The sequence below is a fragment of the Alosa sapidissima genome, chromosome 18, assembly GCF_018492685.1.
Source record: "Alosa sapidissima isolate fAloSap1 chromosome 18, fAloSap1.pri, whole genome shotgun sequence".
Classification (NCBI taxonomy): Eukaryota; Metazoa; Chordata; class Actinopteri; order Clupeiformes; family Clupeidae; genus Alosa; species Alosa sapidissima.
This window is the reverse complement of record NC_055974.1, coordinates 16,663,421-16,687,181: the sequence shown is the minus strand read 5'-3', so window position 1 is coordinate 16,687,181 and position 23,761 is coordinate 16,663,421. Positions and strand designations below refer to the sequence as shown.

Below are 23,761 nucleotides of genomic sequence, written 5' to 3'. Positions count from 1 at the left end.
CGTCACATCACCAATGTGTAGCATCCACCTGGATTATGCACGGCAGCCATTATGTGCCGGAATCCTCACCACACAGCTTGAGGTGGTGGAGCATGGAGACTGAATGAATAAGTAAATTGGGGACGTTTCTGGACTTTACCTTCTATATGACCCACATATTTTATAATAATAATAATACTATTATATATAAAATAGTATGTTTTTCCTTTACATTGTATGAGTGTTGCTGCCAGCAAAGAGAGATGCCAAAAAGAGATTGTCTACAACTGACAGGCATGTGAAAAAGAGAAGTGAAAGAGTCTGGGTTGTTATTGCGAAAGCCGCACAGTAGCTGAGCACACTTGCAAGTGTGATATGTGTCTAAGAGTTCTACATTAGCACAGCATTAGATATCATTACAGAACCAGTATGGAGTTTTGGTCTACAACTAATGAACTACATACCTCAAAAGCATATAAAACCTTTGTAGGCAATAGCAATCCAGCAATACCAGCATTAGAAACAGCAAGGGGACACGTCATGAAGAATTTTAGCTATAGTGATAAACATAGAAATCCAACATTCCACCTGTAAATACATTTCATTCTCATTTGTCAATAAAAATCAATTGTATTTTTAGGTTTGCTGTCAGAGGGTCACTTTTGCTAAAATGGTGCCAGCCTAAAAGATCACTCCTTTCTTCTTGACACATTTGTTACAGGATTTTAATTAGCTGATTTGTAAAGCCCTTAACAATGTAGGAATTATCTTGCCACATCTATGTATCTATGTATATGTTACACCCTTGTAACTATGCACTTTTGTGGCAGTAGGTATGCAACCCTGTGAACAGCTTGCACAAAATCACTTGGTAGAATATCTTGCCAAATACACCAGCTAGTTTGCTAAATGGTGCATGCCTCTTTCACTTTTGTCCTCGTCCTTTCTGACAAACCTTTTGTTTTACCTCATCTTTAGTATTTTCTATCCCACCAGTTTTATTTCTTTCAACAGTATCTTCTAAATATTAAATGTATCTTCCTTCATAGAGTGGTCATCAACCTAACAGCAGTTTTCTAAAAACACCTCTCTTTGGGGTGTGATCTAACCACCAGCTAACTACCAGAGAACCACTCTGACTCACTTAGCAAGAGGACACCATGGAGATCACTCTTACCTCTTTACTTATCTGTGAGTAAAACTGCTATTTTACTAATACTTAGTAATAATATATGATATGGTAGGCCTATAAAAATGCTGCCGTTGTCTGTGTTTGTCATTTAACTTTTCCTAGCTGCTCATTTTACTACATGTTTTTGAACATTCAACAGCCTTGCGATTCAATATATTACAGTTTTTTCTGATTGCTTAAGCACATTTTTTGTAACTACGGCTTTTTTTGCAAAACTCTACACACAAATAGGAAAACCTTTCATCCAATCAGCAAAACATTGTAGTTCTCTTGCAAAAGCTAACACACCTTGCTTAACTCTTCACACCTTCGTAAAAATGGTGTTTTCGTATCATCACCATCACCATCACAATAATAAGCACATAATGTGCCAACTACACACTGATGGTATGAATAATAATACAAAAAAACACATCTGGCTTTTGCTTTCTCTGTGCACAAGGTAGACTATGTCAGTTTGATGTCATACTTTTGTCATAGTTCTGTAAACATACAGGGATCCAAACGTCAAGTATTGGTGTTTATTTACACACATCAAAACGAACACAAGTGTCAATAAACAAGTCAAAACACAAATTAGCAATTTCACAGAGACAAAAAAATCAGTCTACATTGTGTAGTCTCTCTCAAAAGTTTGTCTACATCACATGCAATGTCCTAGTCCAAGGCACCGGGGAAAATATATTCTGGAATGCCGTATCCAGGCCTGACATGACAATATCCCCACATGTAGATTTTTTTGCCTGTAAAAGGGCTATTTCTTTCTCTTCTTACCCTTCCTCTTCCCCCTCCTCTTGCTCTTCCTCTAACTTCACCTCCTTGTCCTTGTCATCCTCTCCCCCTCACTTCTTCACCTCTGCGTCCTCTTCCTCCTCTTCTTCCTCCTACTTCTTCACCTCCACGTCCTATTCTTCAACCTCCTCTAATTCTTACTCTTCCTGCTCCCTCCATTGTACATGACCTGTGACTTATAGTGCTTAGGCTGATTGCAAAGTGAACTAATTATCTAAAACAGCTCTCACATGAGAAAGTGTGCCAGAGAGTTGGCAAAATAGTGTAAATAATGGGCATACGTATGTATAGATTTGCTAGGAGTGCAAAAAGAGTGCTGTGCAGTGGATTGTGCCTACAGTTGTGCAAAGTCTGTGTTACAAAATAGCAAACTGAGTGCAAAGCAGTGTTTGTGCTTTTAGTTTTGCGAACTCTGTGAGTGGTTTTGCTATAAGTATTAATAGTTTTAGAAATTGTGCTATAAGAATCACAGTTGTGTTTAAGCATTCAGAAAAAACTGTAATGGAAAAGCAAATGTTTGACTCATGATATCACCAATGATAATTTCTGTGTTTATCCGTATAGTTTGTAACCAGTTGGCTAGTACTTTTGTTTACATGAAGAACTTTAGTGTTATAATGGAGAATTCTGCACTTGACATAGTAACTGGGAGATGCAAGATAATACATGCCTTGCAGAACAGTGCAGTAGTTGACAGTATATTTCCATTACTACCCATATACCACAATAGTAGAAGTTTAATTGTCAGTATATTCTTCCACAAAAGGACAATTTAGGCATATGTCCTATGAGTTTCTACAGAAAATGGGTATCCAGATTCCCTTGTGCAGGGCACTTGTGCTATATTAGCACATTAGCACATATGCATAACCCCTCCCTCCATGCCACAGCCGAACTGTGGTCACACTTATACCTTTCTTAAAATAGTTATATATAGATATATAGACTTTATTCTTGCACTGTTGCACTGTTGGACTTACTCATTTGCACCATTACCATGACCACTATCACCATGACACTCATACAGAGCACCTTACCTTACCTTACTATGCACAGAGAATCACAGGCTCAGTCCCTACCTCAGTCATTGCAAGCGCCTCTAGATTGATTAATCACCACTACGTGGATACTGTTTTTAAAATTGATTTAGATTAAGTGTTAGTTAACATAATTTGTATTTTAGTGTATTCTTATATTCTACGGTCCTTATTGCTTAGTTGTGTTCTTATATTATATACTTTTAATTACTTTTTCTGCTGTTAGTGAATAAGTGTCAGTGGCGTAACAAACCAATGGTGGGCCCAGGTGCGAGAGCGCTACGCGGGCCCTATTCTGACATACTTTGGCCCAGGATGAATTAGCTCTGATACATGCAATACACATTAAGGGTGACTTCAATTGTTTATGCAAAGGGCCTGAGGCACCGAAGTAGTTTAGTAGTTACAGATTACAATTTCAAAAAAAAAAAAAAAAAAAAAAAAAAAAAAAAAAAAAAAAAACACACACGACTACATAGGACCCATTACATGTGAAAACATTCAAAATTATTTTATTAACAGCCTGCAGGCCAGGGTAATCTAATATTAGGCTACTGCATTAACATCAACTCGCCTGGAATTATGGGAACACTCAATGCGCTCAATGCGCCTCTTCAACCCTCTGCTGAAACTGCAAGCGTAGATTGCTTGCTTATAAACTCGCACTGCGCAGAAACAAAACTTAATGTAGCCTAACTTATTTAACCGTGCAGAAACCAAATAAAATCATTCATATGCATACAATCCCCAATATGCGTGAATTAGGCCATTAGAAGAAGGCCATCTTACGAGCCTTTCGTTGTGCAAAATCGTCAACGATGTTCCCAATATTTAATGCTGGCTCTCGTATTTTCAATGGACAGGATAGCTAACCCACTGAGCCTCTCCTGCTCCATGCTGCTCCTTAGGTAGGTCTTAATAAGTTTGAGTTTGGAAAAAGATCACTCAGCTGTTGACACGGTTACAGGCAATGTCAGAAACAACATGAGAGCAACACACTTCCCCGAATGTGGATGTTACACTGTCATAATCTACCACCAGCATTTTGGCAAGTTGAAAAATAGATTACTTCTGTGAAATATCTGCTTTAAAGCAAGACCTGAATGAGAGGAGTTGTGTTGGGAATGTCGGTGCAATGTCCCTGCTATAATGGTCTGACAAACGTCTTGCCTTTTCAAGCAGTTCATCATCACCTGCAAGTTGAAGGGTCAGGACGTAAAGACTCAAACACATGACAAGTTTCCCGCATACTTGCAAATCTTTGGGAGAGCTGACTGATCATGATGTCCAGAGTTGCTTTAAACTATCTCTCTGCATCGGTTAAGCGTTCATCTTCCGATAGTTCGTCAAAGTGACGCTTCACTCTCCGTGCTCTAACATTTTCAAAAAAAGGAGGTAGGGCGGGGGGTAGCGACGGGCCCCGGGAGGTCACGGGCCCTGGAGCGACTGCACTTGCTGCACCTACTATAGTTACGCCACTGGTGTGTGTGTTGTCTGTATGCTACTGAGACCTTGAATTTCCCCTGGGGATCAATAAAGTATCTATCTATCTACTTTAAGGATGCTTATGATGGAAACAATGGATTTACCACAATTGTTTCTATGTCAATATGCTTAACTTCATATGGGATGGGCATTTTTAGACTTCCCCCCCCTCACAATTGCACTGTGCCTACTTCAGAGGCCACTGTTCCCACCTAGTTTGGCCTACCTGTCAGGTTGCTGAGTAGGTTTGGACCCAAATGCACGAGTATTGAGAATACGTCAAAAACTATTTTACTTTCCAAAAACAAGGGCAACATAACAAAACCATAATGATGAAGCAAAGACAAAGATAACCACAAGACCTTAAATACAGAGGAAGGTAATTAAAGGACACAGACGATAGGGCAAAAAACAAGGAGATACAGGTGAACATGGAACAAGGCACTAATCAGACTAATAACTTAACAAGACTCAGGTGAGGGGCGGAGACATGAGACAGGGAACAAAGCCACATGGCAATTTAAACAAAGGAACACATGGCACATGACACAGGAAGTAAAAAAGACAACAGGAAGTAAACAAGAGAACACAGCAAACTACACACTAAGAGGGTATTCCATCAACCTCGCTAATGAAGGCGGCGCTTAACAGAAATAGCCTGGCTTGAACTAGCGTAGACTTTCACTTGGGGCTGAAGCCGTTCCATTAACTCAAGTTAGCGGCATCTTGGCCTCGTTTATTCAAGCGAGGTTTAGTTCAGCTTCATCTCTGCTCGTGCATGAGGTAGAACAGTAGACCAAAACAGTAGACTGACGAAAAGAAATATATGTCATAAAATTAAGACAATACTAGACGATTTCTGTTCGATTTGGCAAGCGCCATCTACAGGATTTTCATCGAAAGTCATCAAATTTAACATCGAGAGAAAAAAATAGATTGCCTACAGAAATTGGAGAATAATGAAAGGATACATTTAAAACAACAATGCTAATTGTTTGAAATCAATTGCAAGTTTGATTGGCTTCACTCTTGAACACAGACTATAGGCCTATACAGTCTATGCTAACAAAATGAGTGAATGAATAAATAGCCTATAGCCTACGTTCTTAGATTAAAATAGTTCACTCCAAATTATTGTCTAGGTGTAGGTGGTCATAAAATAAATTAGTATCAACATAATATAGCCTATTGTCTCCCATAAGTCCCAAAGTGTTTGAAATATAATTATCTGAAATGCAATGGCTTTCAATTTGTCATTTTAGCCTAGTATTTAATCGGTGTAGCACACAGTTGATTTGACATTCATGAACAATCGTCGACACATGAAGCAGTTTTAATTATTAGCTGCCTATAGGCCTACAGGCTACAGAATTATCCTTTGGCTTGCATCAGATATAATATAGACCACTGGCAAAGCACATTACTGTCACTGAACAGCCTACCAAATGTGCATGACCCTTTATCAACAGTAGACATATGTCTTTCATTAAAGAGTATAACTAAAAATGCCATTATCAAGGTGATAAGCTATGTAGCCTTAATACGTCGTATGCGAACCTGTGAACACGCAAGACTGTAACTACTTTGGTGTGCTGTCGCTCTGCACGTTACACCACCACCGAACGTAAATGACGCAGAGTAGCAAGATTCCTAGAACCACACACATGCAAAGTTAAAACATTTTAAGTCGCATAATCTTCATAAATTCTTTGGAGCTAGTGAATGTGTAAATTAATGCTTGGTGGTACTGTCGGAAAAACATTTCTAGGCATAGCCTACTTCTATTTTTGAAGTTGTAGGTTACAGGTGATGAAAGCACAGGTTGACGGAATCATCTTTTTGGACTCGTTTTCCGACTGATTGTTTTTTTTTTGCAACACAGCTTAATTTAGCTTGAAAGTTAACCTACTACAGAGCAGGTTAGTTCTGTGGCATAAATTCCCATATAGTTACCAAGCTGGGATTCACGTTAACCTCATTAATGGAACGGAATTCTCACTAAAATTAGCGAGACTTATCGAAATAAGCCAGGTTTGGCCTTTAGCGAGGTTGATGGAATACCCCCCAGGTTTGGCCTTTAGCGAGGTTGATGGAATACCCCCTAAGAGTCCCAAAAACCAAAACACAAACTCCAAACCGTGACACTACCATCAAATGTGTGGTCTCTTTAGAAAGCTGAGACCTTGTAGTTTCTTAGGGACAATCAGAATAGCTGTGGGAAGTACTGGCACAGAGGTACAGAGGCTAGAATACTGTTTTATATTTCTGCCGGATAACAAATATCTCTAAACTGACCACATTTCAGCCCTCAAGGTCACTTGAGATGACTTAGAAACACAACTGAGCCCTAGCACCTGAGGGGTATTTCACAGAACCTAGATAACAAAGATTCTAGAGCGCTACGCGCTACGCTCTAGAATCTTTGCTAGATAAGGGATTAAGCTGCGATTTTTAGGTTATCCTGGATGAATTTAGCCTTTGATTTGGTTTCACAAAAGAGATGGCACATAAATTACCATGGGGATTTAATCTCTGCACCTAGCCTGGTCCCGACCAGGCTAACAGCCAGGCTAAGTTAATTCTAATGGTAATTATGTCGTCTTATTGGTTCAGCTAGCTGTCATTCACATCAGACCTCCGTGCTCATTTTTAAGGAGCTTTATTCCATTTTATAAACTATTTGCCAAATGTATTTGCTCGCAAAACAAAACAGATTGTCTGCCTACTATCATATGGTTATTACTTTAATTGTGATAGGCTTACAATTATTAACATAGGCCTAGGTACTCATTGTTTGCTTATTTTATTGATAGACGTTTGATGAATAGCCTACTGTAGTTGATTGGAAGTGGAGGGGCAAGTTTTCGAAGGTATTTTCAACTATAATATTAAGGTATATCATACTAAGTGCATCTTTCTTAATGACGTTGCGTGCCAAGACAAGGAAGCACTCACACGTGTGTGCATACGTAAATTTGCATTCAGTTGGTCTACTACGCCTACTCCTGCTGTTTTACAGAAATAGGCATGATTCCCCATTCCAAATAGGACAACTTTACTTCATTGTTATAGTCTATATCAAAAGCGGTTGTTCACTTTGTGTGAATGACGCTATTTTCCACATCTTTTTTATTCGAACCGTGGGCACTTTGGAGCAGAAACGAGAACGCGCACACATCCTGAATTACTTACACCTGGCTTGACATAGTCGCTCCGACTCATCCTGGATTGGCATTAGTGAAACGAGTTGAGCTAGAATGACCAGACAACGGCAAAGATAATTAATGCGTAGCAAGATGGGTCGTCCTAGTTCATGTCTATGAGGGCAAAGTGGAGTTCAGTCAGAGACGGGCTCTGGTTCAGTCCCCGCCTGCACAGGGGCGTGTCACTGACGTATGACTGACGTCTGAACTCCTCGGTTCCACGCCAGACAGAAGCCGGAGTACAAAACAAACTTGGTGTACACCTTCATTAATGTTGATTTTCTCCTGACTGGAGGGTCATACTGTCACAACATTCTCCTGAAATGGGGAGGAGGGTTTGGAGATCATGATACCGTGTCCGAAATGTGCATCCATTGCTCAGAAAAATAAGGCTTTGACAAATTCTGGGAAATTATTGGATTCTGCCATAGACCTCGATCACTGCATAAATGGGGGATAGTGGCCCCCCCTCGTGCGGGGCGTGTTCTACTGCTACCCTATTTGCATACATTCCCGGGGACAGGAAATGGCCTCTCAGGAAGTATCTTCGTAATCAACCATCTTTGACAACGCTATGTCAAACACTTTATCACTTATCTTGGATGTCTTAATTCTGCCTTTGTGAAATACCCCTTCAGATCTTGTGAAGCTGTGTGCAAAAGTAGATCAATATAGAATAAAAAATGACTGCTTTGGACCATTATTTGCCAAGGTATGCTGATGCGTTTTGTAAAATGCCCTATGGAAACTCTCTATAGGTCTTTTGGGTTCCCAAAATGCATACTGACCATAAAAAAGGCGTACTGTGTGGCAACCTCTTGGTGTAGAAGCATAATTCTCAAATGGTCTCAAATGAAAGATAACACTTTGAGGTGTTTTGTGGACTATTTAGATTGTATGTCAGGTGTTCTGATATAGACTGACTACACAAAATATGGAATAATTACAAAAAATTATATTTTTGCATTTGCTTCAATGAGTGTGTATAAGATAGACTATACATCTGTACAACTAATATTGGATAATACAACATGAAGATTCAATTGATATGGATTCTTGTGAATATTTCAGTACCCAATATGTTGCATTTACAGTACTTATTGTGCTGCAGCTACATTGCAGCCAGAGGTCAGGGTAGCACCAAAAGCGGAGGAGGGGGAGGGGGGCATTTTGGATCAAATTTAATTGAGACCTAATAAGATTAATCTGAGAATGTAAAGCACTATACAGATTGTACATGACAAAAGTTGTCATTTTTGGATTCCCAAGAGTCAAAGCTTTCAAATGGTGTATACTATTACTATGGTACATAACAATATGGTGCATAAAATGTATTTAGAATGTTGGGGGGAGGTGGGGGAGGGGGGTAGGTGTGCCATGGAAGGCACACTGTTCCAACTGTTGGATTGGAATTTACAGACTTGTCTTATTATCTTGTCTAATTAAGAAGTGTCTCAGCACTGCTTTAAATTATAATGGCCAAGAAGTGAAATTGCCGTCTTCTCTCAATGAAAAAGGGAACAAGACCTCAGGGGAATTTAACTAAAGCAGAATTAAGAAATCCAAGATAAGGGATAAAGCCTTGTGTGTATTCAGGATATGTGCACATTCTCGGCTTTCAAAAGCACTCACAATTGGAAGACTCCAACTCCATTTTTGTAAAATATCGAGAGTAGGCATGGTAGACCAACTGAATCCATACTTTGCACGCACATGTCAGTGCTTCCTCATCTAGACATGCAACGTCATTAAGAACAGAGCACACCACCATAAGAAACATATAGTATGACTATATTGGGTCATATCAGACAAAATCCAGGAAAATGGTTGCTGCATCATCTAAGATTGTGTGCAGAGTTTGTCTACCTACTATTCAGGACTCAAAAGCAAGACCTGTAAAATATTTTTGTCTTGATTTTGTATCATTTTTGCACACTTAGAACTGCCTTATCTTTGAGGCCATGTTTGGACATTAATATTAAGTGCAAAACTGAGTTTTTTCATTAGCTTTTGCTGAGAAACAAATAGTTCGCAACACACACTGAACTTGAATCAAACGTTCTTTAGAACACAGCTGATCAACCGTCCGCCTTCACTTTTGAATGAAAATCCGTTGCCATTGACAGTGGTCATTATTTAGAAGTCCTTAGACGAAAATAATGACCGGTTGTTACGACCCTGTGGGTCTTGTTTATTATTTGTGTTTGTTACTTTTGTTGTGTGTTCTTCTAGGCAGATTGGCGCAGCTGAGGGGTGGTGTGAAACCCTATGACGTCAGGGTAGCCCGGCCCTTTAAAAGGGGGCTGACGTCATTGAGCTCTCTCGCTGGCTAGCTGTGGGGATCGTTCGTTGCCACCGTCGCTGCCGCACATCGCTGCCACTAGGGCCAGCCTCGGGCCTTGCCCGAGCAGCTTGCCGTCATCTCTCTCACTCCCTGGGGTGAGAGACCAGGAGTGAGCGCCTGGCCGCCGAGGCCTACTTTGTAGGCCGTGTTTTTCTTAATTTAGACATTTTTCCATACTGGTTTTTTTTGTATTAATAAATACACCATTTTCTTAAGTTTTGTGTCTGCCCGTTTTTTGTTATATCCCACAAGCCCTAGACCGGGATGTAACAAATGGGGGCTCTATCCGTTTTTTTTTGTTCCCAATTTAGCAACTTGGGCCTAAATTCCCCCCCCTCCAGTTTTTGTATCGCTTTAGTCGTGCCGTCGTATTGTTTTGGATGTGGTAACAGTTTTTTTTTAGGAAGCGCGCTTGCGACCAAGAGGCTCTGGTGAGTTAGTGTTTTGATTATGTTTTTGATTTGGTGGTGGTTTTGTGAAGCAATCCCGGGGGGAGGTTCATTGCGAACCTCCAATTGGTAAGCTTCGAAGATAATTAGGTTTATTTTAGTTTAAGGGTATTAGGGTCCAGAGCTTCGCCCAGTCTGGGTTATTGGTTAGAGCGATGCTTTAGCGCAATTGGGCAGACTAACATTATATTTTTGTTTTTTGCTAAAGTTTGTTTTTTTCGCTTGTGTGCATCTGGTGGCGACTTCTTAGTCAAGTGCCTTTGTTTAACTACAAAGCGCGTGTGTTTTTTTTCGTGGCATTAAGTGGCAAATGTTTGATCGTGGCTTTTGAGGTTTTTTTTCCTCTGCTCGGTGGCTGTTGGTCCGAGCATTCGTTTTTGGGTTAGAGGGGGTAGCCTAGAAATTAGATAAGCCTTTTTGTGAACGACGGAAATTGGTCGTTCTTTGTTAAATTTGACTACCGCAGACTGAGTTAATTCGGCTATATTTTTCGTCAGTGTTTGTCCCAATGTCTGCGGTTGAAGAATTTATTAAAAGTCCTTCCGAGGATCTTTTGTCGGGTTGCACTAAGGACCAATTAGAAAAAATTGCAGAGCATTTTTCAATCACACTTACTTCGGAGGACAAGAAGCGTAAGGAATTGCTCCTTAAAGCTGTGGGTTTAGGTTTAGTTGTTAAAAATATTCTGCCTGCTAGAGAAGGTATAGTTTCTCCTGTGTTGTCATCTGCGAGCAATGCTTCTGATCGGGAACTGAAAATTAGAGAGTACTCCTTTGAAGAGCGCAAATTACAGTTAGAAGCGGCACGCATACGTGCTGAAAGGGAAAATCGGGTGGTTAAAGAGAAGGAATTGGATAAAGAACTTGAAATTAAGAAATTAGAGATTCAGCACGAGCTTGATTTAAAAAGGTTAGAGCACGAAGCGGCTGAGAATGAGCGTCAGCGCGAACACGAACGCGATGAGCGTAACTTTCTTCTAAAAAAACTTGAGCTGGAATTGGAGGATAAGAGACTTACCATCGCTCAGCCAGTTCCTTCAGTTCCCTCTCGAGATTTAAGTCACTCTCCTGTTCACTCCCCTGTTCATTCTCCTGTTCGTCCTTCTGCTTTAGGCCTAGGCCTATTGTCGGCTCATGTGGGATCGGGTTCTGCTGCTCCGATGGGCGAGATTGACACCGCGCCTTTACTCTCGGCTCCTCTGAATACGTCAGATGCGTCTGATGTACATGCTCCTGCACCAGCTCCTATAAGACATCCCGATTATGTCCTTCCATTTGCTCCTGGTTTTCCTTTGCCATTGCCTCCAGCTCAACCTTTTGATGTGAGTCGCAACACTCGAATGATTCCGCCTTTTAATGAACGTGAAGTGGAGAAATATTTCACGCATTTTGAAAGGGTTGCTATTACATTGAAATGGCCGGCTGAAGTCTGGACGTTGTTGTTACAAACGGTCTTGACTGGCAAGGCACAGTCTGTGTATTCTGCCCTTACAGTGCAACAAAGTTCGAGTTATGATACTGTGAAAGCGGCAATTTTAAATGCGTATGAGTTAGTCCCTGAAGCCTATCGTCAGAGATTTCGTGGCCTTCGCAAGTCTGACAGGCTTACGTTTGTGGAATTTGCGCGAGAGAAAGAGAATGCATTTGATAGGTGGTGCACTTCACAACGTGCACACACCAGAGAACATCTTCGTCAAGTAATCTTGCTAGAAGAATTTAAAAGCTGCATTCCAGACTCCGTAGCGATGTATATAAATGACCAAAAGGTAACAACATTGGCGCAAGCTGCTGTCTGTGCAGACGAATTTGTTCTCACGCACAAAACCTCTTTCAATTCCTCCTCTTCTCGGCGTGACACAGCTCAGCCTCCCAGTTCGCAGCAGAGCTGGAGAAATTCCAAGTCTGACAGTCCACCGCAGAAGATTGAGTCGCGGGAATGTTTTTATTGCCACGAACTTGGTCATCGTATTGCAGCATGTCCTGTTTTGAGAATGAAGAATTCGAAACCCCCTCCGAAGCAAAAATATTCGAAAGGTTCCGGTTTTGTCCGTCCTTTAGTTCAGTCAAATTCGAAAATCGATCCAGTTTATGAGCCGTTTGTTTCTGTAGGCATGGTCTCATTAACGGGGTGTGAGCAAGATAATATTCCTGTTCAAATGCTAAGAGATACAGGCTCCGCTCAGAGTTTCATACTGGCTTCTACGTTATCATTTTCTGATGAAAGTTATTGCGGTTATGACGTACTAGTGCAGGGAATTGACATGGGAATTTTGAAGGTTCCATTACACACTGTCCATATTAAAAGTGAGTTAATTTCTGGTTTTGTCAAAGTAGCTGTTTGTTCCCAGTTGCCCATGGATAGCATCCATCTCCTGATCGGAAACGAACTTGCACATGAAAAAGTAATTCCTCTTCCTGAAGTCGTTTCGAACCCGTCTGAGTATACTGATGTAGATCCTAGCCTATCTGAAGTCTTTCCAGTGTGTGTAGTGACTCGTGCTCAGGCACGTAAGTCCAGCTCTGCCGATTTATCGGATTCATTTATGTCATTTGACAATCCAGTTGTGTCTTCTCCCGAATCTTCGGATTCGGCACGTCGGTCGCTGTCCACGTCAGAGGGTGCTGAAATTCCAAAATCACCTCGTTCCCTGTCCACTTCCGGAGGTGCTGAAATTTCGAAATCTTTTCTGTCTCTGCCTGTTGACAGGGAGCTGCTCTGTCGTGAACAAAGAAAAGATCCGTCTTTAGCTAAGTGCCGTGCTACAGCTGCAGAAAAGAAAAAAATAGCGAAGAAATCAGTGGCATATTATTGGGAAGATGGCTTGCTAATGAGGAAGTGGATTCCCTCTCAGAGTGAGGATTTGGGTTGGAATACTGCTTATCAGGTGGTTGTTCCTGCTAAATTTCGGCTGCACGTGTTAACACTGGGGCATGACCATGATCTTGCAGGTCATTTAGGGATCAAGAAAAGTTACCATCGTATCCTGCGTTATTTTTTTTGGCCTGGCCTAAAGTCTGACGTAGTGAGACACTGTCGTTCGTGCCACCGCTGCCAAATAGCAGGGAAACCAAATCAGGCTATTCCACCCGCTCCACTTCACCCGATTCCAGTCATTAGTGAACCATTTGAACGGATCATTTTAGATTGTGTAGGACCCTTGCCTAAGTCAAAATCTGGGCATCGGTTCCTGTTGACCATTATGTGTGCCGCTACTCGTTACCCAGAGGCTATTCCGTTGCGCTCGCTTAAGGCGAAGCCAGTTGTGAAAGCACTTATTCGTTTTTTCTCGACCTTTGGGCTGCCAAAAGTTGTTCAAACAGATCAGGGATCCAATTTTCTGTCTCGCTTGTTCAAGCAGGTGTTACAGGAGTTGTCCATCAAGCATGTGATATCCAGTGCATACCATCCAGAGTCACAAGGGGCTCTGGAGCGGTTCCATCAAACCCTGAAGTCTATGTTGCGCACATACTGTTACAATTCTGCAAAACAGTGGGATGACGGCCTCCCATTGTTGTTGTTTGCTGTGCGTGAAACGACTCAGGAGTCACTAGGTTTTAGTCCCGCTGACCTGATCTTTGGACACACTGTTCGAGGTCCGTTAAAATTGTTGCGTGAACAGCTGGGGTGTGAGACCACTGCTCACAAACAAACTAACATCCTGGAGTACGTCAGCTCTTTTCGTGAGCGTTTACATAGTGCTTGTGCATGTGCTCAAAAAGCTTTGTCTTCAGCTCAGTCAAAGATGAAGACTCGTTATGACCGTAAGTCTGTGCACCGGTCCTTCCAGGCTGGCGACAAAGTTTTACTATTTCTGCCAGTGGCTGGCTCCGCTCTACAGGCTAAGTTCTCAGGGCCTTACAAAGTAGAGTCCAAACTTAGTGAGACTGATTATGTTATTTGCACGCCTGAGAGAAGGCGAAAAACTCGTGTATGCCACATTAATATGTTGAAGCCGTACATTGCTAGAGAGTCTGAGACAGAGGTGGACGAGTGTCCTGTGTCTGTGGGTTTTGTGGTTCCTGTGGTCTCCTCCTATTCCCCAGAGGAGGATGGCATAACTTTTCGTGATGTCCCTGTGTCTTCTCCTAGGCTTCAGAATTCTGAGATTTTAAAAGATTTGAATGACTTTCTCGCTCATTTGTCAGATACACGCGCTAAGGATATTCAGCTGCTGATACAATCAGTTCCAGGTTTATTCTCAGATATCCCTTCGCAGACTAATGTCCTTAGTCATGACATTGATGTGGGTGACCATTCCCCTATCAAGCAACACGCATATCGCGTGAATCCGACAAAGAGAGCCATTATGACTTCTGAAGTCCAATATCTTGTTGATCATGGGTTTGCTGAACCTAGCTCGAGCTCGTGGAGTTCCCCGTGTATCTTAATTCCAAAACCCGATGGAACATTTCGTTTCTGTACTGATTACAGAAAAGTGAATGCAGTGACCAAGCCAGACTCCTTTCCTCTGCCACGCATGGAAGACTGTGTGGATAGAGTTGGCTCAGCACGCTTTGTCACCAAGCTTGACCTGCTAAAGGGATATTGGCAGGTTCCCTTGACATCTCGTGCTGCAGAAATCTCTGCATTTGTTACCCCAGACTGCTTTATGCAGTATTCAGTCATGGCATTTGGACTCCGCAATGCGCCTGCTAGTTTCCAACGCCTGATGGGTATCGTCTTAGCGGGCGTACAGAATTGTGAGGTGTACTTGGATGATATAGTGCTACATTCGTTCTCTTGGCCCAGTCACCTTGAGCTTATCCACACTGTGTTTCATCGTCTGCAGGATGCCTCTCTGACCTTGAACTTGGCCAAGTGCGAGTTTGGTAAGGCTACTGTGACCTACTTGGGCAAACAAGTAGGCCAAGGTCAGGTACGTCCTGTAGAGGCCAAGATTCAGGCCATTGTTGAGTTTCCGATTCCCAAGACTAAGCGTGAGGTGCGCCGTTTTTTAGGGATGGCCGGCTATTACCGTAGCTTTTGTAGAAATTTTTCTGATGTTGTGTTGCCTCTTACAAACTTACTTCGTACCACTGCTGAGTTTGTATGGTCTGCGGATTGTCAAGCTGCCTTTCAAAATGCTAAGACTTTGCTGTGCAGCTCTCCGGTGCTTGCAGCTCCACAATTTGAATTGCCGTTTAAACTTGAAGTTGATGCTAGTGGAACAGGAGCGGGTGCTGTGCTCCTTCAAGAGGGATCAGATGGACTTGATCACCCTATCTGCTACTTCTCTAAAAAGTTCTTAAAACACCAACTGAACTATAGTACCATCGAGAAGGAGGCACTAGCCCTGTTGTTGGCACTTCAACACTTCGAGGTATACATCGGCTGTACCGCAGCACCTGTAGTTGTACATACAGATCATAATCCCTTGATTTTTCTCTCCAGGATGAAAAACACCAACCAGCGCATTATGCGTTGGTCACTCTACTTGCAGGGCTTCAACCTGGAGATAAGGTATAAGAAGGGGTGTGAAAACATTTTGGCTGACACATTGTCACGCACTTATCAGTGAGTCCACATTAGCTTAGATTTAATCCATATTAGATATGGATTTTTGGTGGTGGGGGTGTTACGACCCTGTGGGTCTTGTTTATTATTTGTGTTTGTTACTTTTGTTGTGTGTTCTTCTAGGCAGATTGGCGCAGCTGAGGGGTGGTGTGAAACCCTATGACGTCAGGGTAGCCCGGCCCTTTAAAAGGGGGCTGACGTCATTGAGCTCTCTCGCTGGCTAGCTGTGGGGATCGTTCGTTGCCACCGTCGCTGCCGCACATCGCTGCCACTAGGGCCAGCCTCGGGCCTTGCCCGAGCAGCTTGCCGTCATCTCTCTCACTCCCTGGGGTGAGAGACCAGGAGTGAGCGCCTGGCCGCCGAGGCCTACTTTGTAGGCCGTGTTTTTCTTAATTTAGACATTTTTCCATACTGGTTTTTTTTGTATTAATAAATACACCATTTTCTTAAGTTTTGTGTCTGCCCGTTTTTTGTTATATCCCACAAGCCCTAGACCGGGATGTAACACCGGTAGAACTTTGGGAAATCCTATTCAAGTCAATGGAGCGTTCTACTTGCATTGTGAAGAGCCGCATAATAATGAGAAATAATAAATAGCATAATTTTTCTTTTAGCAAACATTGAAAACGGGTCCCACATAGACCCGAAGCCACTGCCAGGTGCTGCCATTTGCGCCGTTTAGAATTTCAACTGCAGTCAGCCAGTCATTTTGTAAGCCAAATTAAGCCGCCATCTGATAAACTTTGGCTGAGCCAGCAAGAATTATTTGCATCAAATAATAATTCTATCACATAGAAACATACACACACGAAAAATAAATGAGATCTATTTCCCCACCGGATTCACCACAGCACCTACGTGTGCTCGTTGCTACGATACACAGGAATTGCAGTGAATTGACGACCAAGTAAACTTTTCCGTACAAAAGAAGCGATGCGTTTTTTTCTCACGCTGAGCTGAAAGATGGAAAGAAGCAAACAAAGTCATTTTGATCTCACTTCTCACATACTTTCGTAATTCCTAAGTAGGTTCTAGGCTTACTCAGACTTTTCTTAGATCTTCAGGGCCCTGTTGCACAAACCACCATGATATGAACCAAATATTCTGGATCGAAGGGATTTGAACACGTTGTCTATGAGTCAACTACTCGGTGTTAACCAATAGGAATACGCTCCTCGTTCACGTGATCGCCACTGAAGACCTCTAATAGGTCCTGTTAAGGTTATATTGCTGCGAAACGGCTCGGCTATATTAGCCAGCAATCACTCATTGATTCTTTAGCGATGTCTATTGCCACTGGTCTGAGAACAGAAGAGTAGGATCCGAATAGGATTTTCTCTGAACATAAATACTGTAAATATCACAAAAAAGCAAACAGTGTTGTATAAAGTACTAGAAAGCAATACTTGAGTAAAAGTACAAGTATCGTACTAGAAAAAGACTTTGGTAGAAGTGAAAGTTACCTTTTAGAATATTACTTAAGTAAAAGTCTTAAAGTATCTGATATATACTGTACTTAAGTATCAAAAAGTAATTTTCTGATATTTAATGTACTTAAGTATTTGAAGTAAAAGTAAAAAGCAAGCGGTTTTATTTAGAACTTTTATTGTGAACTTTATTTTGGCTTTTTTATAGTAAAGCATAAAGCATATTCAGGGTTCCCAGGTTAGGTTAATCTCACTCATCAAGAAATTTCACTTTTGTATGAACTTCAGGTACAAATGAAAAATAAATAACTTATTTCTTTTTTAAAAAACATGACCTGCTTGTAGAGAGAACATTTTGGTCATGTGGTATGAGCATTTCTAGGGCTTACTCCCCAGGTCACCATCTCACTCTCACACACACACACACAGGCCACCTATGTCCAGACGCTACTAATATGCCAGTCATTAATTGAAACTGAAAAGGTGTCTGTTCATCTTCAAAAGAAGCTGGTTTTCAAAGTTGCCAGAATTCAGTGCCCGGGAGTTTCAGGCCCAAGACCGGCCCACGTTTTCCATAGTGGTGGAAATTGGATAAATGAGGCAACATTTCAGCTATTACTATCCTGCAGTTTTTATTAGTACCATGGTTCAACAAATGTGTAAAGGTTATATAATAATTCACTTCAACTGAGAAGTTAACAAAAAAATATTCCACAAGTTAACAAAAACAGAAAGAAAGAAAGAAAGAAAGAAAGAAAGCCTTTAAAATGTAGCCAATCCCACGCTTCCACAAAGAGGCATATTGAACTAATGTTTAGGCTACATGTCTTTTGCATGGGTAGGCTATATTGTTGTTTGGTGATTTAGCCTACTCCTTTACTACACCCTCTTCTGAGCAAACAAGGCATATAGGTTTATCATGTAGGGTAATTGCTCTTTCTTACATTAAATAACTTTAATTTATCCTCTCTACTTGTCCCTGTAGTCATGGCCTTCTCATCACTAATTTCGGGCTCATCATTTTCAGTGGTCGACTGGTTGATCTTCTGCTCAGTCTCTCCTGGCCACTTTCTACCATCCATTCTTCCTGACGCTTGTGTCTAGCCTACTGTAGGGCCGGCTCAGCTATCCGTATCTGAGAAAACTTTTTGGAAAAGACGGACTCTTTTTGGGAGGGAGAACTCCCTCACGTAGGCTACAACAACCCATGCAGAGGCATTGGTGTCATGCACAGAATGCGGAACGTGTCCTACTTTAAGAAAAGATAGACTAATGTGACAAATGTCAATATTTTTTTCCTCGACCAGCCCAAAACTGAAGCGGCCCACCGGGAATTCTCCCGATTACCCACCCCGGGCCTGATTCAGTCTTACTCTTCCTGGACTGAAGACAAGTCCTGCGATGCTAAATAGCCTTTCACAGGCCGCTGAGGCAGGTAGCGGAGTGTTCAGCTACACAGAAAGCTGCCAATGTACAGAAACATTTCTTGCAAATACGGCCACGGGTGTATGACGTTCTCTTCACCACTACCCTGTTCACCGAGTTCACCACTATCGTCGGGGTGGTCGTCTATGATAACGGGAGGTCCTCCAGTAGGTGCTCGTGCTTCCATGGCGGTTTCAGTTGTGCGTCCTCCTCCCTCCTCCTTTAGCAACAAACAAGCGCTGAAATAGGGCGCGGAGTGTGCGTAATGCAATCTAGGAGCAGTGATTCGCCAAACCTCCCTTATTGCAGTCGCACACATTTCTTCTAATTTTATGTTTTAGTAACGAATAACGAAGATGCTTAGTGGAAATATAACAGAGTAAAAGTATACATTTTATCTAGGAAATGTAGTGGAGTAAAAGTGAAAGTTGACATAAATTTAAATAGCGAAGTAAAGTACAGATACGTGAAATGTCTACTTAAGTACAGTAACGAAGTATTTATACTCGGTTACATTACAACACTGAAAATATGCCCGAGCCTGCCCAAATGAAGCGGTGTGGACCCGCATTCCATTTGTATAAGCTGTCTGGGCATATCTCATGCCTGGACAGCATTGCCGGTCCCCCAATTCTGCTCGCACTGCGAGAGGCTGGGGTCGAAGGCTGTCCTCTTCGCCCATTGGTTATTTCTACACAGGAGTATACTTTTGCAGTTGAATCTGGGGAAACTAACTACACATGTAAAGAAACACATAAAAATACTCTCGTTAGCACCATTGAATCTTTCAGTATTAGAGCTGTATCAGGTAAACAAATGTTACCATTCAGTTTTTTACTGTACCCCTTAGTTTTTTGGGGGGAATTTTAAGAATATAAAAATATATGCATTACATGTATACAAAGTATTGTATGATATGCAGTGCATATTTGAATAGTGTACCAGCTCTCAACTTCTGCCAAGCAGGGAAACCTCAAGTAGATCTCAAGATCAACAGGGAGTCTTGGCTTACTGAGGGAGACTCTGTGACTCTGAGCTGTGATGTTGGAGGCTCCACTACAGGCTGGAGATTCCACTGGTACAAAATGATTCCCCACAGTGGTACTATGTCCTCTGTTTATATACAAGGCTATTTAAAACAATTATCTGTGTTGTAAAGTTTAAAACCATACATTTGGATAACACCTGTGATTAAGTTTGTTCCATGATGTGATAGATAGAGATAGATAGATAGATAGATAGATAGATAGATAGATAGATAGATAGATAGATACTGTATTGATCCTCTAGGGGAAATTCAAGAAGAAGAAGACACAATTGGTTGTGCATCAGCACTCACACCTGTATGCAGTTGTACCAGTTCCCTAGAGATGGACTAAACCATGTCCTAGACTGAAAAAAAATATTTATTGAAAATGTAAATTGAAACTAAAAACCAAACACTGGTCTTGGATAAGGCTTCATCTGTGTATGGGAAACTGAACAATTGTGTCTCTATTTTCGTTGATCCAGGTCAGTCCCCTCCTGCACCTCTGGTTATCAGTCCCAACAGAAATCAACACTTCTCCTCTGAGTCTCTCTCACTGACCTGCACAATGCAGGAGGACTCTACTGGATGGGATGTGGTCGAGTTTAGATCAGGAACAGTATCAAAGTGTCCTGATATGAAAGGAAACACCTGCACTCGACCCTCCCTTCATACATCTGACAGTGGAGTTTACTGGTGTCAGGATCAGTCGGGGAACAAGAGTAACCCTGTCAACATCACAGTGCAAGGTAGGCATTTCCAATCAAGCCCATTTTTGTCATTGTCTGTGTCACTGATGATTCACTTACAGGGGACATCTTCTGAATGTCAGTTTATACTGCATAAAATGGTGTTCAAGTAAAGTGTTACCAAGAATGCATCATGTGGTTCACACAGATGGTGATGTGATCCTGGAGAGTCCTGCTCACCCAGTGCTGGAGGGAGATCCTCTGACCCTGCGCTGCATTCACCGCCACAGACCCTTACGCTTCAGAGGAGACTTCTACAAAGACGACTCGCCACTGAATCAGACAGACGGAGAGATGACCATCCATTCCGTCTCAAAGGGACATGAGGGGTCATATTGGTGTCAAAGGTCATATCAATCAGAGTCACCAAAGACCTGGATTACAGTAAGAGGTAAAAACATGTTGCTGTTCATGCAATATTTAGAGTTCAGGGTAACATTTACTGAAATGCATCCTTAGTTTTTCTCACTGCAAATCTCCTTAACCCAACCTCAACAAAAAAACTACACTTTTAAGATAGAGTGAGTGAGTGAGTGAGTGAGTGAGTGTGTGTGTGTGTGTGTGTGTGTGTGTGTGTGTGTGTGTGTGTGTGTGTGTGTGTGTGTGTGTGTGTGTGTGTGTGTGTGTGTGTGTGTGTGTGTGTGTGTGTGTGTGTGTGTGTGTGTGTGTGTGTGTGTGTGTGTGTGTGTGTGTGTGTGTGTGTGTGTGGTAATCTCTATTGTAATAGTGTTCTTTCATGTCTTTAAGCCTCGGGATCCTCTAGGATGGTTGCAGTAGGCATCGGAGTGGGGTTGGGTCTGGTCTTTATACTCTCCACTCTATTCGTACTGCTGTTTCGATCCAAAAGGCTTAAAGGTAATGAATATGCGATTTTATAATATTATATAATGACTTCATTGTTGTAAAATTAAGTCATTAGATAGATGCAGATTAAAAATATTACTTTAAAACAAGGACTGGGAAATCCCAAGCTGTCACTAGATAAACACGTGTGTTAATTAAGGATGACAGTGGTCAGTAGATGGAATAATTTGAATAATAGCATGCTGATAAAAAAAAATACAATCATCAATATTCCACAGAAGATTACACACATCCTCATTTTTGTCAATCACTAGCTCTTTTTTCCTTATTCTAGGTGTTCAGTGCTCCAGGATTTTGCTGTGAGTTTCCTACACCCTATATAACATGGTTCACCTAATTTACACATAAAAGATTATTGACACCTTCGGCTAACTTTAAAAGTACTTTCACCATGCTGTCACCCTGCTTAGCATAGTATATATGTATGTCTCCCTCTAGTGGTGGGCAACAGCAGAGCATCAATCAGCGTTCAACCCAGGGCCAGATCCAATCTACAACAAGAGAAGGGGATCAGTCTGAATACATGCCACTGCAGAGAGGTTGGTTTATTAATCTTACTGGGACCTGTAGTATGCCTATCTAAAGGGTCTTGGCCTGGCTCCAGACAGGAGTCTGGGGAGCCGATGTATTGATGGAGAATTCTGGCGTTTTTTCACATGGATCTCTGTTTCTCGAGGTCACCGAGTACTGTTGATACGGGGAAAAAAGAAGAAAACAATGAAACCAAATCGGTTCTACCTACAGTAGCTAGAGTTGCTGCAGCCCACAGTGAAAGCTACCACACCGTTACAGTGACTGCAACTCGAGCGAGGTAGAACCGATTGGTTTCTTTTTATTTGTACTGACAGTATTCAGTGACCTGGAGAAATAGAGATATAATTGGAAAAAAAAAAACACCTCCACTTTAAGGCATTAGTGCTTGTTTTTAATGCTTTATTTGCACCTTAGAACATGCGTTCTACACCTACACATCTACAACTTGGACATGCTTTCTGTATTGTACATTTGATTGTTGATCAGTAAACATGGTTTGTTTTCAGGAACTGCAGATGTCTACGACACCATTAAAGTAAATCATGTGCCCCAACAAAGAGGTCAGATGCGTGATGAAGAACATGATTATGATGAAGAACCTTGGATTTTGGCACAAGGGATTTTAACATCTAATCCTGTGTATTAATGAAATATGAATACCGGTATGACTGTCACTTTTTCTGAAGTTATGTTTATGATGAAGATGGTATAGAATCAGTTTTACTGTATAATAATTTTGCATATTTCTATTAGTATGAATTCAGTCAGAGGAGAAGTTGTTTTCTTTTAATGACGGATGTTATGACTTTAGAGATGTAATATTCATCGTGATAATAATGATTTACAGTATGTTTTTGCACATTTTATATAATAGTATACATTGTTTTTGTCTCTGTTCATATTTCAGGTTAAGTTGTGTGAGGTAAATATGTAAAACTTTGTTTTCCATACCATTTTTTTGTATGTGGCGTACATAAATACTGTATATATTTTTATATTTAGAAATATATCTGCTTCATTGTATACTTAACTACAACTCCTTAAGTGCCATATACATACAGCTGTAGCCATTATGTGACTAGGTCGTCTATACATAATTATAAAAATAAATATTAAAGTTTTATTTTTATATTTTGATATATTATTATATATTATTTTGGTTTGTCATGTGCTATTTCTGTCGTGTACAGTGTATAGTATGCATGTGTTTGCTTTATCAACATTGAAATACACTTTAATAAACATACCTTTTGTATTCCAGAGCATTTAGGATTATGGTCATTCTGAATTGATAGGCCCAGTACTGTGGTATCATGGGACAGGGGCATCAATTTGGATGTGCTGATAAAAGTCTATTTCAAACACTGCCATGACAAGAATACATTGTTTGAATCTGACCGATTTATCTGACATACTAAACATTACTTTGAGGAAAATGTAAATGAAAGGTCAAAACATGACACATAATATGAAATGTGAATGATGACATATTTCTCTGGCACTTAATATCAATGCCAATTTCACTTCATATTTCTTTGGACTGAGGAGTCTGTGAGGACTGCTTTGTTCACCAGTACATAGTGTTGCATTTTTAATGTAAGCATGAGTCACAAAGGGCTGACCCTAGAGTTATGACAGCTGTTAAAGGAAATATGATGATGAACAGATTTGTCCAGTAGAGGGCGTCATTTGCACATGTTCTATAAAACAGTCTCATTTTCTGACATAGCTATAATAATA

General features: G+C 41.2%; 2 protein-coding genes across 4 annotated transcripts; both read left to right on the top strand.

Moving 5' to 3' along the window:
- The first annotated feature begins 1,066 nt into the window (after window positions 1-1,066).
- On the top strand, window positions 1,067-23,156 carry LOC121689470 (high affinity immunoglobulin epsilon receptor subunit alpha-like). The gene is made up of 8 exons (XM_042069335.1): window positions 1,067-1,170; window positions 20,360-20,623; window positions 20,772-21,014; window positions 21,371-21,478; window positions 21,762-21,786; window positions 21,926-22,026; window positions 22,528-22,612; window positions 22,671-23,156. The coding sequence occupies exons 1-8, from the start codon at window positions 1,140-1,142 to the stop codon at window positions 22,675-22,677; spliced, it is 864 nt and encodes a 287-aa protein (XP_041925269.1). The 5' UTR covers window positions 1,067-1,139; the 3' UTR covers window positions 22,678-23,156.
- Window positions 9,862-16,455, top strand: LOC121689391. Of its 3 annotated transcripts, XM_042069154.1 has the most exons (3): window positions 9,862-11,802; window positions 15,873-15,941; window positions 16,119-16,455. In XM_042069154.1, exons 1-3 carry the CDS (start codon window positions 10,990-10,992, stop codon window positions 16,134-16,136), a joined length of 900 nt encoding a protein of 299 aa, XP_041925088.1. In that variant the 5' UTR covers window positions 9,862-10,989; the 3' UTR covers window positions 16,137-16,455. The 3 variants fall into 3 exon arrangements, with proteins under 3 accessions (XP_041925088.1, XP_041925087.1, XP_041925086.1); XM_042069153.1 differs by lacking the exon at window positions 9,862-11,802 and having other exon boundaries at window positions 11,934-15,941; XM_042069152.1 differs by lacking the exon at window positions 9,862-11,802 and having other exon boundaries at window positions 11,934-15,995.
- Window positions 23,157-23,761: the final 605 nt, after the last annotated feature.